Source organism: Cannabis sativa, chromosome 4, assembly GCF_029168945.1.
Source record: "Cannabis sativa cultivar Pink pepper isolate KNU-18-1 chromosome 4, ASM2916894v1, whole genome shotgun sequence".
NCBI classification, from domain to species: domain Eukaryota; kingdom Viridiplantae; phylum Streptophyta; class Magnoliopsida; order Rosales; family Cannabaceae; genus Cannabis; species Cannabis sativa.
Window position 1 is genome coordinate 28,542,785 of NC_083604.1, and position 16,882 is coordinate 28,559,666.

General features: G+C 32.0%; 1 protein-coding gene across 1 annotated transcript; it reads right to left on the reverse strand.

Moving 5' to 3' along the window:
- Nucleotides 1-4,569: 4,569 nt before the first annotated feature.
- On the reverse strand, nucleotides 4,570-12,210 carry LOC115715021 (uncharacterized). Its single transcript, XM_061113446.1, has 2 exons — nucleotides 11,777-12,210; nucleotides 4,570-11,680 (listed from the first exon to the last, which is right to left on the reverse strand). Exons 1-2 carry the CDS (start codon nucleotides 11,846-11,848, stop codon nucleotides 11,333-11,335), a joined length of 420 nt encoding a protein of 139 aa, XP_060969429.1. The 5' UTR covers nucleotides 11,849-12,210; the 3' UTR covers nucleotides 4,570-11,332.
- Between the last annotated feature and the right edge of the window lie 4,672 nt (nucleotides 12,211-16,882).

Sequence of the window (16,882 nt, forward strand, 5' to 3'; positions counted from 1 at the left end):
CAGTATGTCGTACCCACTTCTAAGGCTCCCAACTCTCACACAAGGCCCAAAAGAGAGGAATTTAACCTTAAAATGAACAACTGTTATTAATTGAATAGGCTCACTACTAAATGAGCCTAAATAAAATCTATCAGGTTTGATATTTTATTTAGCAACAACAACCTATATGTATCTATAACAGAAATTAAACATATAGGCTCACACAAGCACACACATTTGGATGAATCCTATCATGTTACTAGGTCATACACAGATGAAAGAAGATTGTAAAAATTACCTGTTACAAATTATTTACTTGATCTATCATCAATTGAACCATTGGTTAAAATCAGATCATTAGATCTATCAACAAGTTAACCATGGCAATTTAGATCAAGCAATAATAGATTTTAGAAAACTTACAAACAATCTAAAACACATACTCCTGCAACAAGTTAGATTTGGATAGTTGGATGTAGGATTTATTTAATTTTTAAACATATATTTCGAAAAAAAATATTTAAAAATTAAACCTACCATTTTGAAAAATTAGGTTTTGGGTAACCTAAATGTCATTTCAAAATAAATTGCTAACTTTCCTTTTAAATTTCATGTTATTTAATAAATTAAATAATAAAATAGAAAATGGTAAATACATACCATTTTCTTGTTTTACAATTTAATTTAAGTAAGAATAACAAAATTTAAAAGTTAACAAAAATATCTTATTTCCTCTTTTAAAATATCATGATTATTTTGATCTTATTCTAATTAAGGTCAAGTTACCAAAAAAAAATTAATATCTGACCTTAAAAAAAATAAAATAATCAAATTTTAAAGGAAATAAGAAAAGAGGTAAGAAAAACTTGATTTTTCCTATTTTCAAAATCAAATTACACTAATATCTAAAATTAATTTTAAAAAATAAAATTAATTTATTTCTGATAATTAGATTTGAAATTTGAAAAACAAAAATCAATATACAAAACTACACAAAAAATCAAAATTTAATTCCATGAAATAGCATGAAAAATCGAAAAAATTGAAAAATTGGATGAACTGTACGGATGGCATGCCAGGCATGCCCATCCGCGCGCGTTTCAGGGGGGATTGGCCGAGCTCACACGGCGCAGGGAGGCTGCATGCAGCCATTCCGCGCGCGTGTGAAGATGCTCATCATCCCGATTTTTCCAATTTTCAAAAATTCATAACTAATTCAAATTAAATCGAAATCGAGTTCTGTAAAAAAGTAAATTGCTTAGAATTTTCCAAACTATCCAATAAAAATAATTACAGAGACAGAAAAGTAACTATTTTTCCCAGAATTCACAAACAACAATCAAACATCAATATGACACACAAAGCAACATGATACCATCCAAAACACAAACAAATCGTTTTAAGTCCAAATTTCTTGCAAGCAAATCAATTACCATGGCTCTGGTGCCAGTTGTTGGAAGTTATTTTACCAGGAACTTAGATCTACTCACAAGTATGTTGATTTAACAACCTAAATATGAACTTCTAAAACGATGGAAAATTAAACACATAAAAGTATCAGAAATCTTACATTGGGTGCAGCGGAATATATGTCTCCTCCCACTCAGATCTCTAACCCTTGATTCCTTTCTGTAGCAGAGTATAATCAAGATCTCAGCCCGATAGTCCTTCTTTGTTGTTTCTAAACTCTACACAGCCTTCCTCACTATGATTGAGGTATTACTTGATGTGTGTGGGCACTACTCTAACACTTAGGAGGCGTTTGGTTGGGAGGAATGAAAATATAGGAATAGGAATGGGAATGGGAATGGGAATAGGAATGGAATGGAATAAAATTTAAAATGTATAAAAAAAATTGATAAAAAAATAATTAATTTTTTTTCTTGTTACATTGGAATGGTCATTCCTTCCTTTTTAAATGGAATAGCCATTCCACCAAAATGGTGGAAAGAGCATTCCATTGGAATGTCATTCCAATAATTTAAAATGCAACCAAACAAAGGAATGGAATGAAAATTATTTCATTTCCATTCCATTCCATTTCATTGCCTCCAACCAAACGCCACCGATTTCGAAACAGTGAAGGAATAGAGAGAGAGAGGGTGGCGGCTCAGAGAGAGTTTTGAGTGAGAAAATTCTGTCACAATAATGTGTGTTCAAAACTGAAGCCTTTGCCTTCTATTTATAGAAGATCACCCAGGGCTATGGTTGGATTAATTGACATTTAAAATTGAAAAAAATCAATGAGAAAAGGAAGCTTAAGTGGCCGGCCTAGACATTGTGGAAACAAGGCTTGCCACTTTTCCAACTTTCCTTTTCCTACATTGATAGTTTCCTGTTTTGTCAAAAACTGTCATTTCCTTTGTTCAACCACATAAATGTCAAATCTAATTTTTTAATAATTAAAATTAATTATCAAAGAATATATTGTAATTTATTTTATTAATAATAAAACTAATTAAAGTTTTCTAATTAATAAATATGCCGTTCAGAATCTCTATTTACTGTTTTGCCCTTAATAAGTGATAAATTCTCAAATAGACACAGTCTATCATGAAAATTATAATTGATTAATTAAAATCAATTAAATGAGTCTTACAAGTAATATTATCTCAACTAGTGGGGGAACCATGGCTCTATATATCCGAGCTTCCAATAAGCAGATCTAGAATTTACTACTTAAATTCACTGACTTATTAATTCTTCGTTGAATCCACGCATAGAACTTACAATTGCACTCTCAGTATATAGAATGCTCTATATGTTCCACCATATAGACACATCATTAGTTATCCATTGTTATAATCCTAATGTGATCAATGATCCTCTATATGGATGATTTACATTGTAAAGGGACTAAATTACCGTAACACCCTACAATGTATTTTATCCTTAAAACACTTAACCCTGTATAAATTATATTTCAACTAAGTGAAATGAGTACTCAATCATTTATATGTTTGGTTAAGCTCGAAGGAAATCACCCTTTGCTTACGATTCGCTAGATAGAAGCTATAGATTCCATATTTATGTTAGCGCTCCCACTCAATCGCACTACCGTGTTCCCAAAATGTATGTATTACCCTGACCCAAAAGTAGGCTTAACTAACAAATCAAAGAACACGAATAACAATCTTGAGATTGAGCCTAACCATATCAGGATTTCGATCATGTGATCTAGGATCAACTTAGTGATATTGAATTGAATAGATATTTACGGTAAGTTTTATAAATCTATTTCAAAGTTCAATATCGGTCCATTCCAATGCATACTCCATGCATCCAACCTGAGCTTTACTTTAACCAATGTTCTGGAAAGAACATAGCATTTCTCCAAATGCAAGTAAACTCTGTTGTAGATTGTCATATCAGTAAAACCCAGTGTTCTGATAAATCTAGGAATACTTTATTCACATAGTCATGTTTACTTTCCACTGTGTTGACAACACAATAAACATGATCAAGTATGTGAAAGGGGTTTGGATGAATTTATAAATCAAATAGACAAACAATTGATTAAGTGAACCAAAACATACACACAAGAATGAAAAATACTTCTGTTACTTTATTGATATTGAATAATCTGGATTACATTGAAATAAAATTTTATTTAGGGTATAAAACCCAACAAAAAGATCATCAACAAAGGACTACAGCTTAGTGTGTGTTGATAAAAATTGTAAATGGTACTTCTTGGCAACAAAACATGGAAAAACAAATCTCTTCAAAGTCAGAAAACTTGTGGAGGATCTTACATGCTCAATAGAATGCATCAATGACGATCACCCCCAAGCAACAAGTAACATAATAGCTGACTGCATCAAAAGAAAAATTAGCAATCCAAAAAGAAACTATAGGCGAAATGAGATTGTTGATGATATAGCAGAAGACTATAGTGTCTCAATTTCTTACCAAAAAGCTTGGAGAGCAAAAGAGAAGGCTTCAGAAAAAGTAATAGGCTGCTGTAACACCCTAACTAGCATAGGCGTATTACGTGATTTTAAACATACTGTGCAGCTCGTTGCTAATCAACGAGGTTTATGGAAAAACGTGATTAATTAAAATTTTTGCTTTTTAATTAAACTTGTAAAATATTTATACAAAATACTCGGGATCCCGATTACAAAACCATTTACAAAAGTTTACTGTCTATACAAAATAATTGTCGCCTAGCGACTAGTTACAAAAATAGCCTCGCTGTCCCGATGATCGTACGCTCCACGCCTAACCGCCCCGACATGTACAATCTTCATAGGCTCGTCCTCACGGTCCATCAGCTCTAGCCTTGCCCTTACCTACACATAAACATAGCACTGTGAGTCGACAGACTCAGTAAGAAAAGCATAATAATACTCATACATAAATCCCGGTCATGATCAGACGCCCATACCCCTGACCATAACCCTAACTGTCGTGTCCAACACGATACTGAGTCCCCCTAACTGTCGTGTCCAACACGGTACTGAGTTCTGAACGTTCATAGGGACGGTACTATTGACAAGTAACAGCCTAATCGGTCGAACTGGTCATACTCCAGCTGCTGGTCATACTCCGGCTGTCGTACCGACGTGTTACAGTATCAGCCTAATCGGTCGAACTGGTCATACTCCAGCTGCTGGTCATACTCCAGCGTGTACCAACGTGATACGTCAAATAGTACGGAACCACCAACCTAAGTATCAGCCTAATCGGTCATACTGGTCATACTCCAACTGCTAGTCATACTCTAGCCTATACCGATGTGATACAGTGTCACCCTATACTCGGTCATACTGGTCATACTCCAGCTGCTGGTCATACTCCAGCCTATACCGATGTAACACAGTCAGATGGTTCGAAGCCAACATACATAACTAATGTAACCTAACAGGCTTCCTACATGCACGCTAAACATGTAATCTACATATGCATACTGTTATACTAATCTTACCTCAATTTCGAATTCAGGTGTGCCGGTCAACCTGACTGGAACTATCTGCGCGACGAATTACAGGCTCCTAAACCATAAAAATTACAACACTATGAGTGATACGCTAAATCACTTCCCGGGGACTTAAACTAGGAACTAAAAGTTTCCCTATCAATAAAAAGCATGGCAATACCCCAAATAACATAAAATCGAGGAAAACTAGGGTTTCTGAAATTTCCCCAACCGGTAGACCGGTTGTCCAACCGGAATTCCGGTTCTGGAAACTTTCAAAACCCATCCGGAATTCCGGTTCCTCGCAGGCAGAAATTCAAAAATTCACACAATGCTCAAATCTAATCCAAACAACCTCAAACCTTCCAGACCTGTTCTATAGGACCCAAATAACATTTCTAAAGCAACTACACAGTCCAGAACACACATATACCAAAAATGCCATTAAAGCTCCAAGCTTTGAGTTCAAACTCAAACTTGGTTCAATTCAACTAACATGCATCCAAATCAGATCAAACCTACTTAAACATGCATGTAAAAGCCTCTGAAAACACAAGAATTCGACCTCAACAAACATAGCAACAAAACTCAGAAATCCACTTTGAAAACTCAAGCTTTTGCATAGAAAAAAAAAAACCATAACTCAAGCAACCTAACTATCATGCATTACTAACAGCTCAAATATCCTCAATTTAACATGCTTAAATCTCTGAAAACAACAATAAAATCACAGTAGCAACAACCATTTAAACTATGCATGCAACCTCATCTTTTTCATCATTTTTTAAGAAAACAAAGGAAGACAAGCTAGACAAGAAATACCTCTTCAAGGATCACACTAGACTTGCTGAAAATCACCAAAATCACAAGAGAAAATCCACTTTCTTGCTGCCTCAAATGGCCGAAAAAGAGAGAGGAAAAGAGAGAGAGAGTTTTCCTTTTGAAATTTTTCTAATTTTACTAAGTTTGGAAAAAAATGAAAGAATTGCCACATAACCCTTTACTTCAGCCATTAAAAGCATTAAATAAACATGTATTTTCCAATTATTAAGCCATAAAAAGACAAACTAACAATGGGGCAAAATGACCATTTTGCTCCTTCACACTAAAGTCACATAAATAACACTAAAGGGGTATTTTTGGGAAAATCTAAATTCCCAGCCATTACCGACATTCCCAATGTCTACTAATCCGTCCCACACTACTAACATACTAAGTTGTGATTTTACTGAGCCAAACACCGAGTTCCATGATACCGGGCAGCGGAAATGCAAAATTATGAGAATTACTACATGACATAAAAATACATCTCAGAATTCCACAATAACAGTATAAATAATTATTTAAATAGCTATAAATAATTTCATAATTAAACATGATTAACTGCTAATTTCCAAATTAAGCTAAGCGGTCTTTACAGCTGCCCACATGATTCATACAATGAAATACCAGGGATTCTATACATGATCAAAAAATGCAACCCAAGTATAACTTCCTTGGTATTAAACTAAAAATAATCTTATAAAAAATTAATCAGTAGCTTTAATGTGACCATACTCTCTCATAATTTTGCAAGAACAATAACAAACTTAGTCCAACATGACAATGGGCATTTTAAGTACATATTCTTTGCATTAGGAGTCTCAATAGAAGGCTGGAAACATTCCACACCTCTAATTGTGGTTGATGTAACTTTCCTGAAGAATGCATATGGAGGAACATTGATAAATGCTAGTGCACAAGATGCCGACAGACACATATTCCCACTAGCTTTTTAATAGTTGATTCTGAAAATGATGGATCATGGAATTACTTCATGGAAAAGCTCAAAGAATCATATGGGGAGCGTGAAGAGCAATGCATAATTTCTGACTGACAGGAAAGTATAGCAAAAGCAATGAAATCAATATTCCCTAACTTGATGCATGGGGTATGTTGCTTCCATTTGTTCCAAAATATAAAAACAAGATTCAAAAAAGGAGGAGATGATCTAAGAGATGCATTCTACTGTGCAGCAAAAGCATACAATCAAACTGACTTCGACGATTGCATGAGGGACTTAGACAACATTGATAGTAGAATTCGTCCTTACCTGACAAATGAAGTTGGCCTAGAAAAATAGACAAGGCTTTACAACCCAAATAAACGCTACTTAACATTAACCTCCAACATAGCAGAGTCTGTGAACTCAGCATTGAAAGAAATCAAAGAGCTACTGATTGGAACACTGCTCGAATGTCTACGTTGCTTGGTTCAAAAATGGTCATGGGAAAACAAAAATAGAGCTTTGTTCACATTCACAACATTAGCAAAAATACCAGAAAAGATACTAAAGGATAAACTGGAACGCAGTAAGAAACTAAAGGTAACCTCAAAACTTCACTTATATGCTACTAATGCGCATTTTGTTACTTCACACAAAGTAAAAAAATAACAGTTATACTAATGGTTACCTCTTTTACATTTCACAGGTGCAAACATCCAATCTTGTCATATACATAGTAAAAGAATTGCAAAACTCCTATATTGTGGATATCCAAAAAAGAACATGCACGTGTCAACGATTTTAGTATGATGAAATGCCATGTTCTCATGCAATGGCTGTAATATCAAAAAGACACATGAAATTCTATGAATATTGCTCATACTACTACACAAAAAAAAGCATTTCTTGCAACATATGAAGGTTCTGTGTTACCAATTGGTGACCCAAAGACATGGGACTTGCCTGATAACATCAAACAACTACAAGTATTACCACCAATATACAAGGGACCAGCAGGAAGGCCAAGGAAACAAAGGTATAAGACTGCACTAGATAAAGCAACACAGATGAAATGTGCAAGATGCTTACAAAAAGGACACAACCGAAGGACTTACAAAAATGATGCGGTCGAGCCAAAGAGAAAGAGAAAAGGAGACATTGAATAGCACATCCATTATTCTTCCATTTATCCAAATACTATAAAAATAAAAACAATACTTTCAAATTGAGAAACTACTAAGTAGCTTTACTTTCCAATGTTTCCCTACATTTTTAAATACTATAAGAATTAAAAAAAAACATGTCATTTGTGAACACTGCTTTTATGAATAGTTAAATTCATTTTTAAAGTCTAAATTTGGTTTTTAGTATTTTATATGATTGATCACTAATAGAAAAACTAACGCGTTGCTTAAATTATATATTCATACATTTTTATCATTTAGGCAAAAAATGTTGGTTTTCAATAAATATTCTGCTGTCTATTTTATTTTTAAATTATCATACACACAAAAACCATATCAAAATAGACATTATTCATTATCAAAAAATGATTAAAGTGTACCTCTAATTCAAATATGTTGCAAGCCACTACCATTGTAGAACCCCAAGTTAAAAAAATCCTCTTTTACAACCTGAACGTTTATATAAAAAAAATTAGAAACAATATAACTAATTTTTCACTAAATGAATCATACTAACTACTCTATACCTTGATTATTCATTTGTATTAAAATCATCATTCAACCAAAAAAATATAAATCATTAATCTGCAAAAAATCATTGTTGGTTTTATAAAAATTAAGCTACAAACATTAGCTTAAAATTACAAAACACACTTTCTTTCCAACTTTATATACTTGAATCGTTTCATTAAAAGATAACATCCCAAACAACAATTTTAACTACTTATATACTTGCATAGTTCCAAAAAAAGATACGGAAAGGTCCCTTCATAGCAGTGTTACCAACAAAAGAGAGATTAACACCTAGCTAACACTACATATAAATCCTACTGTCTAGATATACCATTCACTAATACTGACAATGAAATGTAGTAAATTGGAGCTTAATTACAATTCTAAAAACAAAAAGTAACAAAACAAGGTACTCTGACTCCAAAATAGTTCACCAAAAAGTTTCATTCTAGTTGAAACTCCAACTTTAGTTCACCAAATAGTTTCTTCCAAGTGCAGATTCAACACCCCTTCAATCCAATCAAGCTCTTGGGATCCTCCCAGGAAACTCAGACTCAGAATCATAATCATTCAACAGCTTCTTCTTGGGATGAACATACAACTCAACAGCGAGCTTCCTCCTGAAAAACCCCACATCTAGAGGATTTGGAAGTTTGTCAATACATCCATGAATAAAGAAATCAGCATACTTAGCCACGAACAAGCAACAATCACTATAAACAATACAAGAAAAAAATAAACATTAGTCTGAATACTAAAAAAAAACAAAAATCATAACAATATAAACACATTTCTACATACTTGTCTACTTGCGTAACTTAGTAACAACAAAAACATCAAGCTTGTCCTCCTCCTTTTTTCCTTTAAACAATCATTGGCTTGTGTCAATATCAATCCTCCTACTGTAATAGTCAATGAATGACAAACATATAGGCAACACCACTGCAAATGGCTTGACATAACCAGCTGTTTTCCTGTCCAACTCATGTCTAGACTCTAAGGAATTATAAACATTGAGACACCTAGCCCTAATATCAAAAATGATCAAAATCCAATGCTTTTCATCCTTAATATGCATGTAAATCAACACATGATCAACAAGTAGCCAATCTTTGTTAGCATACATGTAATACCCACTCATGTATTCAGTAACAATGTTACTCTTAGGGACAGCATCCATCTTGTTTCCAGACTTGATAAACTTATCATACAATTCAACCACCTTAAAACAGAAATGATAATCTGTGGTTGTTGCAGACACTGCAACATTAGGATCATACTTCAACTTCTTTCGCATGTAGTAAAATATTACATCCATATGCTGTAAAAAAAATATATTAGAATCTGAATAAATAAAAGATAACCAAAAACAACATAACTAAAATGAAAAAAAAAATACTAAATATGATACTCAGTGAGTCACTAAGGCACCTCCCAGGGGTCAAAAGATCATAAAACCACCACTTGTCCTGAACACTATCAATGCAGAAATCAAAAGCAAGACTGAAAAGATTCTTCCCTTGAATAAACTTCTTCTTCCTAAAAAAAGCAACCAACCAATATACTTAATATCAAATATGCAAAATTTAAAAAACAACTCAAATAACATAATAAAAACAAGAAAACATACTTATTCTCATCCTTAAACCCAACACAGAACCACTCATCAAATGCTTTTCGTTGAAGTTCATGCGGATGATCAAACAACCCAGAAGTAAACGGATATAGACCTTTAACATTCTTTTTCTTCTTCTTTTCATTACTACTAGAAGACCCCAAATCATTTCTGTAAGGACTCTGTAATGCCACACTAGGCTTACGAGCCCTCTTTGATTTAGGAGATCACAAACTTTAATCTTGTCCTAAAAAAGAAACCAAACAGTAACATTTAAATTTAACAATAATAATAATTTAAAGAACAATAAATCATAAAAAAAAAAACAACAAAACATCAAGTCATACCATAATCTTCTTCACTTCATATACATGACAAACATCATCCACCTTCTGATTTATAACAGCCATCACAGATTCTGAAAAACCATCATCGGTACCCGCACTAACCTGCTCAGCAATTCCCTCAACTCCATCTACATTACCACCATCAGAACCCAAAGCTTCATCCTCTACCATTGCAACAGTCTCAGTTTGTCCTAATAGCGAACCCATTATGTCAAAATTTGGCATATCCTAACAACAAAAGCAAATCAAAGTAACAAACAAATTAGTTACTAACTTAAGAGAACAAAAATACAATAATTACACAAAATCGTTATGTAAAAAAATTAAGAAACAAAATTAACCTTTTCCAAAGAAGATAAACCATCAAAATCTTGACTATCAACTTCTTTCACAGACATCTCAGATATGTTTTTAATTTCCTGCACAATATAATCAGAAAAATAAACAATTAAATAGCAAATATTATAACAGAAAATATCAAATAATAATAAAAAGAAACTCAACCTTATAAACATCACCATCAGCATCAACACAATCTTTGCCATCCTTCACATCACCAGCATCTTCACCATCCCCCTTAACAGTAGGCTACAATAAAAAAATAACAACACCACATTATAAATAACAACATCATAACCCAAAAAAGCACATAATAAGAAATACTAAAAAATAGCACCATACCATCATAGCGCAACTAATAACACAAAAACACAACATACAAACACATGAAAAACTAAAAAATCTAAAAACTACTAAATAATACCTCAACATCATCACTAATGTCATCTAGGTTACGGGGACTAGCAACGCCACCACCACCACCGTCATCTTCATCCTCATCGTCATGACTCTACAAAAACAAAATCATATAAAAATCATTGCATGTTAACAAATAAAATTAAAAATAAATAATTTCAATCATAAAAGAAACCAAAACACCTCAGTGGTACAACATTCGCAATACTCTCTTTAATCAAATCTTTCAATTCTAAAAATATTGTATCAAGATCAAAAAGTAAAATCCTCTCCAACTTTACGATCAATGCAACCCTTCAAATTTTCCTCAAGTAATGCAAATTTTTCATCGACTTCCTTACGAAACTCTTTCAAAACACACTCCAATCCAACTTGACTAACTACAAGCCCCAACACCGAATCTTTAAGTTCATCCGACACAGCTACACTTATAGTAGCTTTTTTCTCAACTCCAAGACTACCAGCCTTGTCAACTTCTACTCTTGGTTGTCTCACATCCTCAAAATCATCATCAGATTCCGACCCATAAGAAAACTCAAACCCAGCAATGTCTAACTTTTGATTCTCCTCAACTGAAGGAAACATGCGGGTAACAGAAAACTGTAACAAATAAAATAAAAACAACAAAAATTAGTAACATAACAAAAAAAAACAAAAGACAACACAAAAAAAAAATTATATATCACAAAAGCATACCTTAGTTGACATATATATTTTCTTCTCAACTTCACGTGAGAAAGGATTACCCACACTACTCCACCTACACATCTTGTAATCTGGAGAAGAATCATATGTGCAGAAACCTTGCTTCTTAAAAAGAGGAATAACCTCATAGAGCCAAACCTGGAACGCAAAAGGGAAACCACACAATTTGTACGTCTTACTATTGTAATCATTTTCTTTACCCTTATTATTCTTCCCTTTTGCCTTCGAAGCAACTGTACCCTTCGTCTTATTAACAACTTTCTTCTTGTTTTTTCCTTCAAAAAAAGTCCTCAAACTATACAAAGTAGTATCATACGCAACCTTACCCCATGGAAAACTGTTAAACTCACCAAGTCTTATTAAATGAAGTAACCCACTATCTACTTTCTTGCGACCAGGCTTACTAAGCAAGAAATTCGTAACAAATTAAAGCACAGCCATTCTAAAAGCAAATACATCATCTTTGAAATACTATTCAAGAATCTTTGTTTAACAGCAGCATAGTTAACAGTCATATCACTAAAATACTTGTCCACAAAAGTATCTTCCCTTCCTATATATTTTTCCATACTACTGTCACCCTTACACAACAATCCACTAATAATAGCAAATTCACCTAACCTAAACCGAGTCCTAGAATTACAAAAATCAAACCAAATTTTCTTAACATGTGCTTGATGAACCTCCCTGCACAAAGCATTATGTATAACCTGAGATTGCATGTTGCACTCCTCAAGATCTAGAAAATGCCCAAAAAAAAATTCTTAAAACATAGAAAGTTGCTTAGTAGCCAATCTACCCTTGATTTTCTGCAATAATACCCACATCAAACCAGTATATGATTTTTCCACAAAATCTTTCCTCTAGTTTCAAGTAAAAATCCTAAACCTGTAAGAAAATTTAAAAACAAACATAAAACATTTAAAAAGAAACTAACAAGTAAACTGTATTCTAAAATAATAAATTTAAAAATAAAAAGTAATCCATCAGTATTAACTTAAAAACAATAAAACAGTTTCTTTATTAAATTAAATCCAACATAGAAACTAACATATATAAGTGCTTAATCAAATATTCACCATAACATCATTAAAAAGAAACTAACAAGTAAACTTTATCCTGAAATAATTAATTAAAAAATAAAAAGTAATACAACAGTATTACATAGATCAAGCACAGTCCTACTAAGAAAATACTTAATAAAAAAACAATACAACAAAAAATTAAATAGTATACCAACAAAAATTATAGCAAAAAAAAAACACTAAATCGTAAATTATTAATCACAAACACATTAAAAACAAAAAACACACTAGAAAAACTAAAATACTAAAATATATATATACGATCCATTTAAAAACTGTACAGTAAACTTTCATCTTTAAATAACGAACAAATATACATAAAAAATAAACTACTCAGTATTATAAAGAACTTGGTAAACAAAAAAACTACTAGAAATACAGTGTTAAACAACCTACACTGACAAAAAAAATAAGAAACTATTCTAACATATATAATATTCACTATAAAACTATACATTGATCTCTAAACAAAACATAAAACAAAAATGTGAACAACTTATTATACCAAACAACTCTGTATACAAAAAAAACAACAACTAACATAAAAATGTGCATCCACATTAACAAAAATCAAACAGAATAATACACGAATCAGTATAAACAACCAAGATACTAACCTTCAATTTTTTTAGCAACACAATAGGGGCTTCATCACATTCTGAATCAAAATCATCGTCATCTTTAACAACACTCTTTAATTTCTTAGAGCACCTATCGTCAGAAGAAGCCTCAGATACACCACTCCTCTTCGAAATGGCAATATTCTTATTTTTCTTCTCCTTATCAGAATCAACAACCTTCGCACCAGATCCACCCATTTTTTTCGAAACTTCCTCTATTTTTTCCAGCTTCTTCTTCGAACCAGACACCTCCGGTGATGGATACATTGAACTCCTAGTACGCACCATAAACGGGTTAAATGCAAAATCCTAACAAAGGAAATCCTAAAACTTTGCTGAAATGAGATGAGGGGAAATGAAAATAGAAAGGAAAATGAGAAATGGAAGTGATTGAGTGATGGCTTGACAGAGAAAATGAGAAGTGGTATCGTGTTTAACACTCAAACCACTCTCAAACAGTAACCGTGTACACGTGTCAAAACTAATTCAAAAAAAAGTGGTTACTTTTACCAAATAAAAATATATTCGGTATATACAGTAATAAAAAACAAAAAAGGTCTCACAGCGTAATTTTCTCTAAAAAAATCCTATATATATTGATTATTTTAAATTTACAAAAACTAGTAAAATGAATGTCTACAACTACACATTTTCATATAATAAGTATTGAGTTATAATTTCTATAAATACCAACAAAAAAAAAAGATAACCTCACCTAAACCATGTAAACGCAAATAAGTTTCATAAGTTTTGTCATATTTTTAATGGTTTGTTTTGCTGTCCTCTTTTGAGACCTTCTACAAACAAAAATATATAAAAATCAGTGTAACTAAATTTACATTTAAAGACATTGGTCCTATTATTTTTGTACATTCATTTAGTATTAATTTTTTTGAAATGTTTTAATCTATTTCTTATAATTTATTATTATTATTAGGCATACTTATTTAGGATTATTATTTTATTTGAAAGAATAATATTTTGTTATGCAATTTTTTAGGCCTTATTTAATTTTGCCAGCTCATTTTTTGGTGTCTGTATTGTAATTTTTATTCCTTATGATTTAAATGTTTTATTTATGGTTTTTCCTTTTTAGTTATATATTAATTTATTACAGCCTTTATTTTAATTATATTTAGGTATTAATGTAAATTTATTTCATAATTTCTTTATTAGCATTTATTTTCTTTTAAGAATTAAGTAGCCTTAATTTTTTTTTCTACTTATTTTATACCAATTTTGTTTAATTTTTATGTCTTATATTAAATTTTATAACTTCTATTTTATTATATATTATTAAAGACATTTTTTATATTTTATTTAGTCTTACTGTCAAATCTTTTCTTATATTTTGTTTCGCTGATAGCATCAATTTTGAATTTCACAAAGTACATTTAATTTGTTTCCCTCATATGTAATAATGATTGTTTTTTAAGTATTTATGATAGTATTTTTTTTATTATATGTTTAAAGTATTTGTGAGATCACACAGGTTTTTGCACTATTTTTTAATAGTTTTGATGCCTTTTACAGTTTATGTGCCTTTTATGACGTTTTGTGCCATTTATTATGGCTTGTCCCTATTTGTTTAGGGTAGTTTTGTGTTATGGTTAATGGGCAAGAGAAGTGATACATTTTGTTCTCATAATTTCTACTTCAACGACCTTTCACTTATAACCGATAAGTATTTCAAATCTTTTTAACTCCTTATATTTAAGAGGGATTTATTTACCATCGTTCTTTCACATTACCTTTTTTTTTTTCTTTATATTGTGTGGTAATAGAGTTTATTTTTCTTATTTTATAGGTTATTTTGTGAAGGGCCTACACTTCAAGAGCATTTACCGATAAATTTATTTTTAAATATAATCTGTTTGACATTGATTTTCAGCAGTTTTTAATTAGGATGTTCGTATGTTGTTATAAGCCAAAGGGTAATACCTTTGGCTAGTTTTACTTAGAAATTTTGTTGGTGTTTTAGTTTTTTGTAATGTTGAACTAGTGACATGGGTTGTGTGTTAATTTTATTATTGTATTTTAATTTTTATTTTGAAGATTGTTATTCTAATATAACTGTATTTTTTGGTTTAGTGTTGCGATGTTTTTCATATTTGCTAGCTCTGGCGACAACTTTTAATTATGAGAAGGTGTTTGCTGTTTGAAGACGTTATAGCTTTGTTGTCTATATTTCCGGGGGCAGTTTTGTCCCATGTGGCTCGCGATTTGATTTCTACAGCTCATGGTCGGCAAAACATGCCCTTCGGTTAGACGATGAGCTATCCTGGTTCGAGGAGGCTGATTGTGGTTTGCTGCTTTGTTAATCATGTGTGACTCTCTTCACCACGTCAAAAAAAATATATATTTTTAAGATATTTGCGCATTTTAACAACAAAATCTTTTTTTTTTTTTTGTTCATAATACGTTATGTTAATATTTTATTACAATTTAGTACAAACTATTATTTTTTTTATTGAAAATGATGATGTGGTAGTATTTATTTAATACTCTTTGTTTAACTTATGTTTAAACATTAGTATCTAATTGCAACAAAATATTAACATAATTGTTATTACTGTAAAAAATATATTTTAAATAATAAAATACAATAATTAAATAGATTTAATTATTATCGCCACAAATAACTCTTATATTTATCTTTTTTTTTTTTGAAATAGATACTCTAAATTAGTTTCTCTGTTGTACCTTTCAAAATACAACCTCAAAATCTCTTTTAATCATTTTTCTATGCGACCTTTTACAATACACCATACAAGAAAGTTCATTATAGTTTAAATAATGAAGATAAAAAAAAAATTAACTAATTATGCATTTATTCAGTCAAAATTATTTTTCTAAACTTAAACTATTCAATATTGGTAGAATAGGTTATTTTTTTTCCTAAAACCCCATTCTACCCTCCCATTTGAACAGCCCCCCTCTCTTTTTTTTCCCTTCTCTCTCGCTCTCTGTAAACACACCCACAAAGGAGCACACAATCGGACCACCACACGACCCACAACTCACGAACCCCCTCGACTTTAAGACCACGCCACCCACACGACCCACGAACTACCGCGACCGGACCATGACAACCACCACCTAACACCGACAATGTCTTCGTCAAAGGTAATCCTTAATTTTTTCATGATTTAGGGTTAAAGCATTTAGATTTAGGGTTAGGTCTGTGTTTTTAGTGGAGAATATGTGATTTTTGAGGTTTTTAGGCTCAGATCTGTGTTTTGGGGGGGAATCTGCGATTTTCCCCTCGTCCGACGCAGGTCCGATGTAGGCCCGATATAGGGCCTGATGGTAAATGTTGAAGGGATTGAAGGTTGAAGAAGATAGCCCGATAGTCCGATGGGCGCGATATAGGGCCCAGTAGGTCCGATATT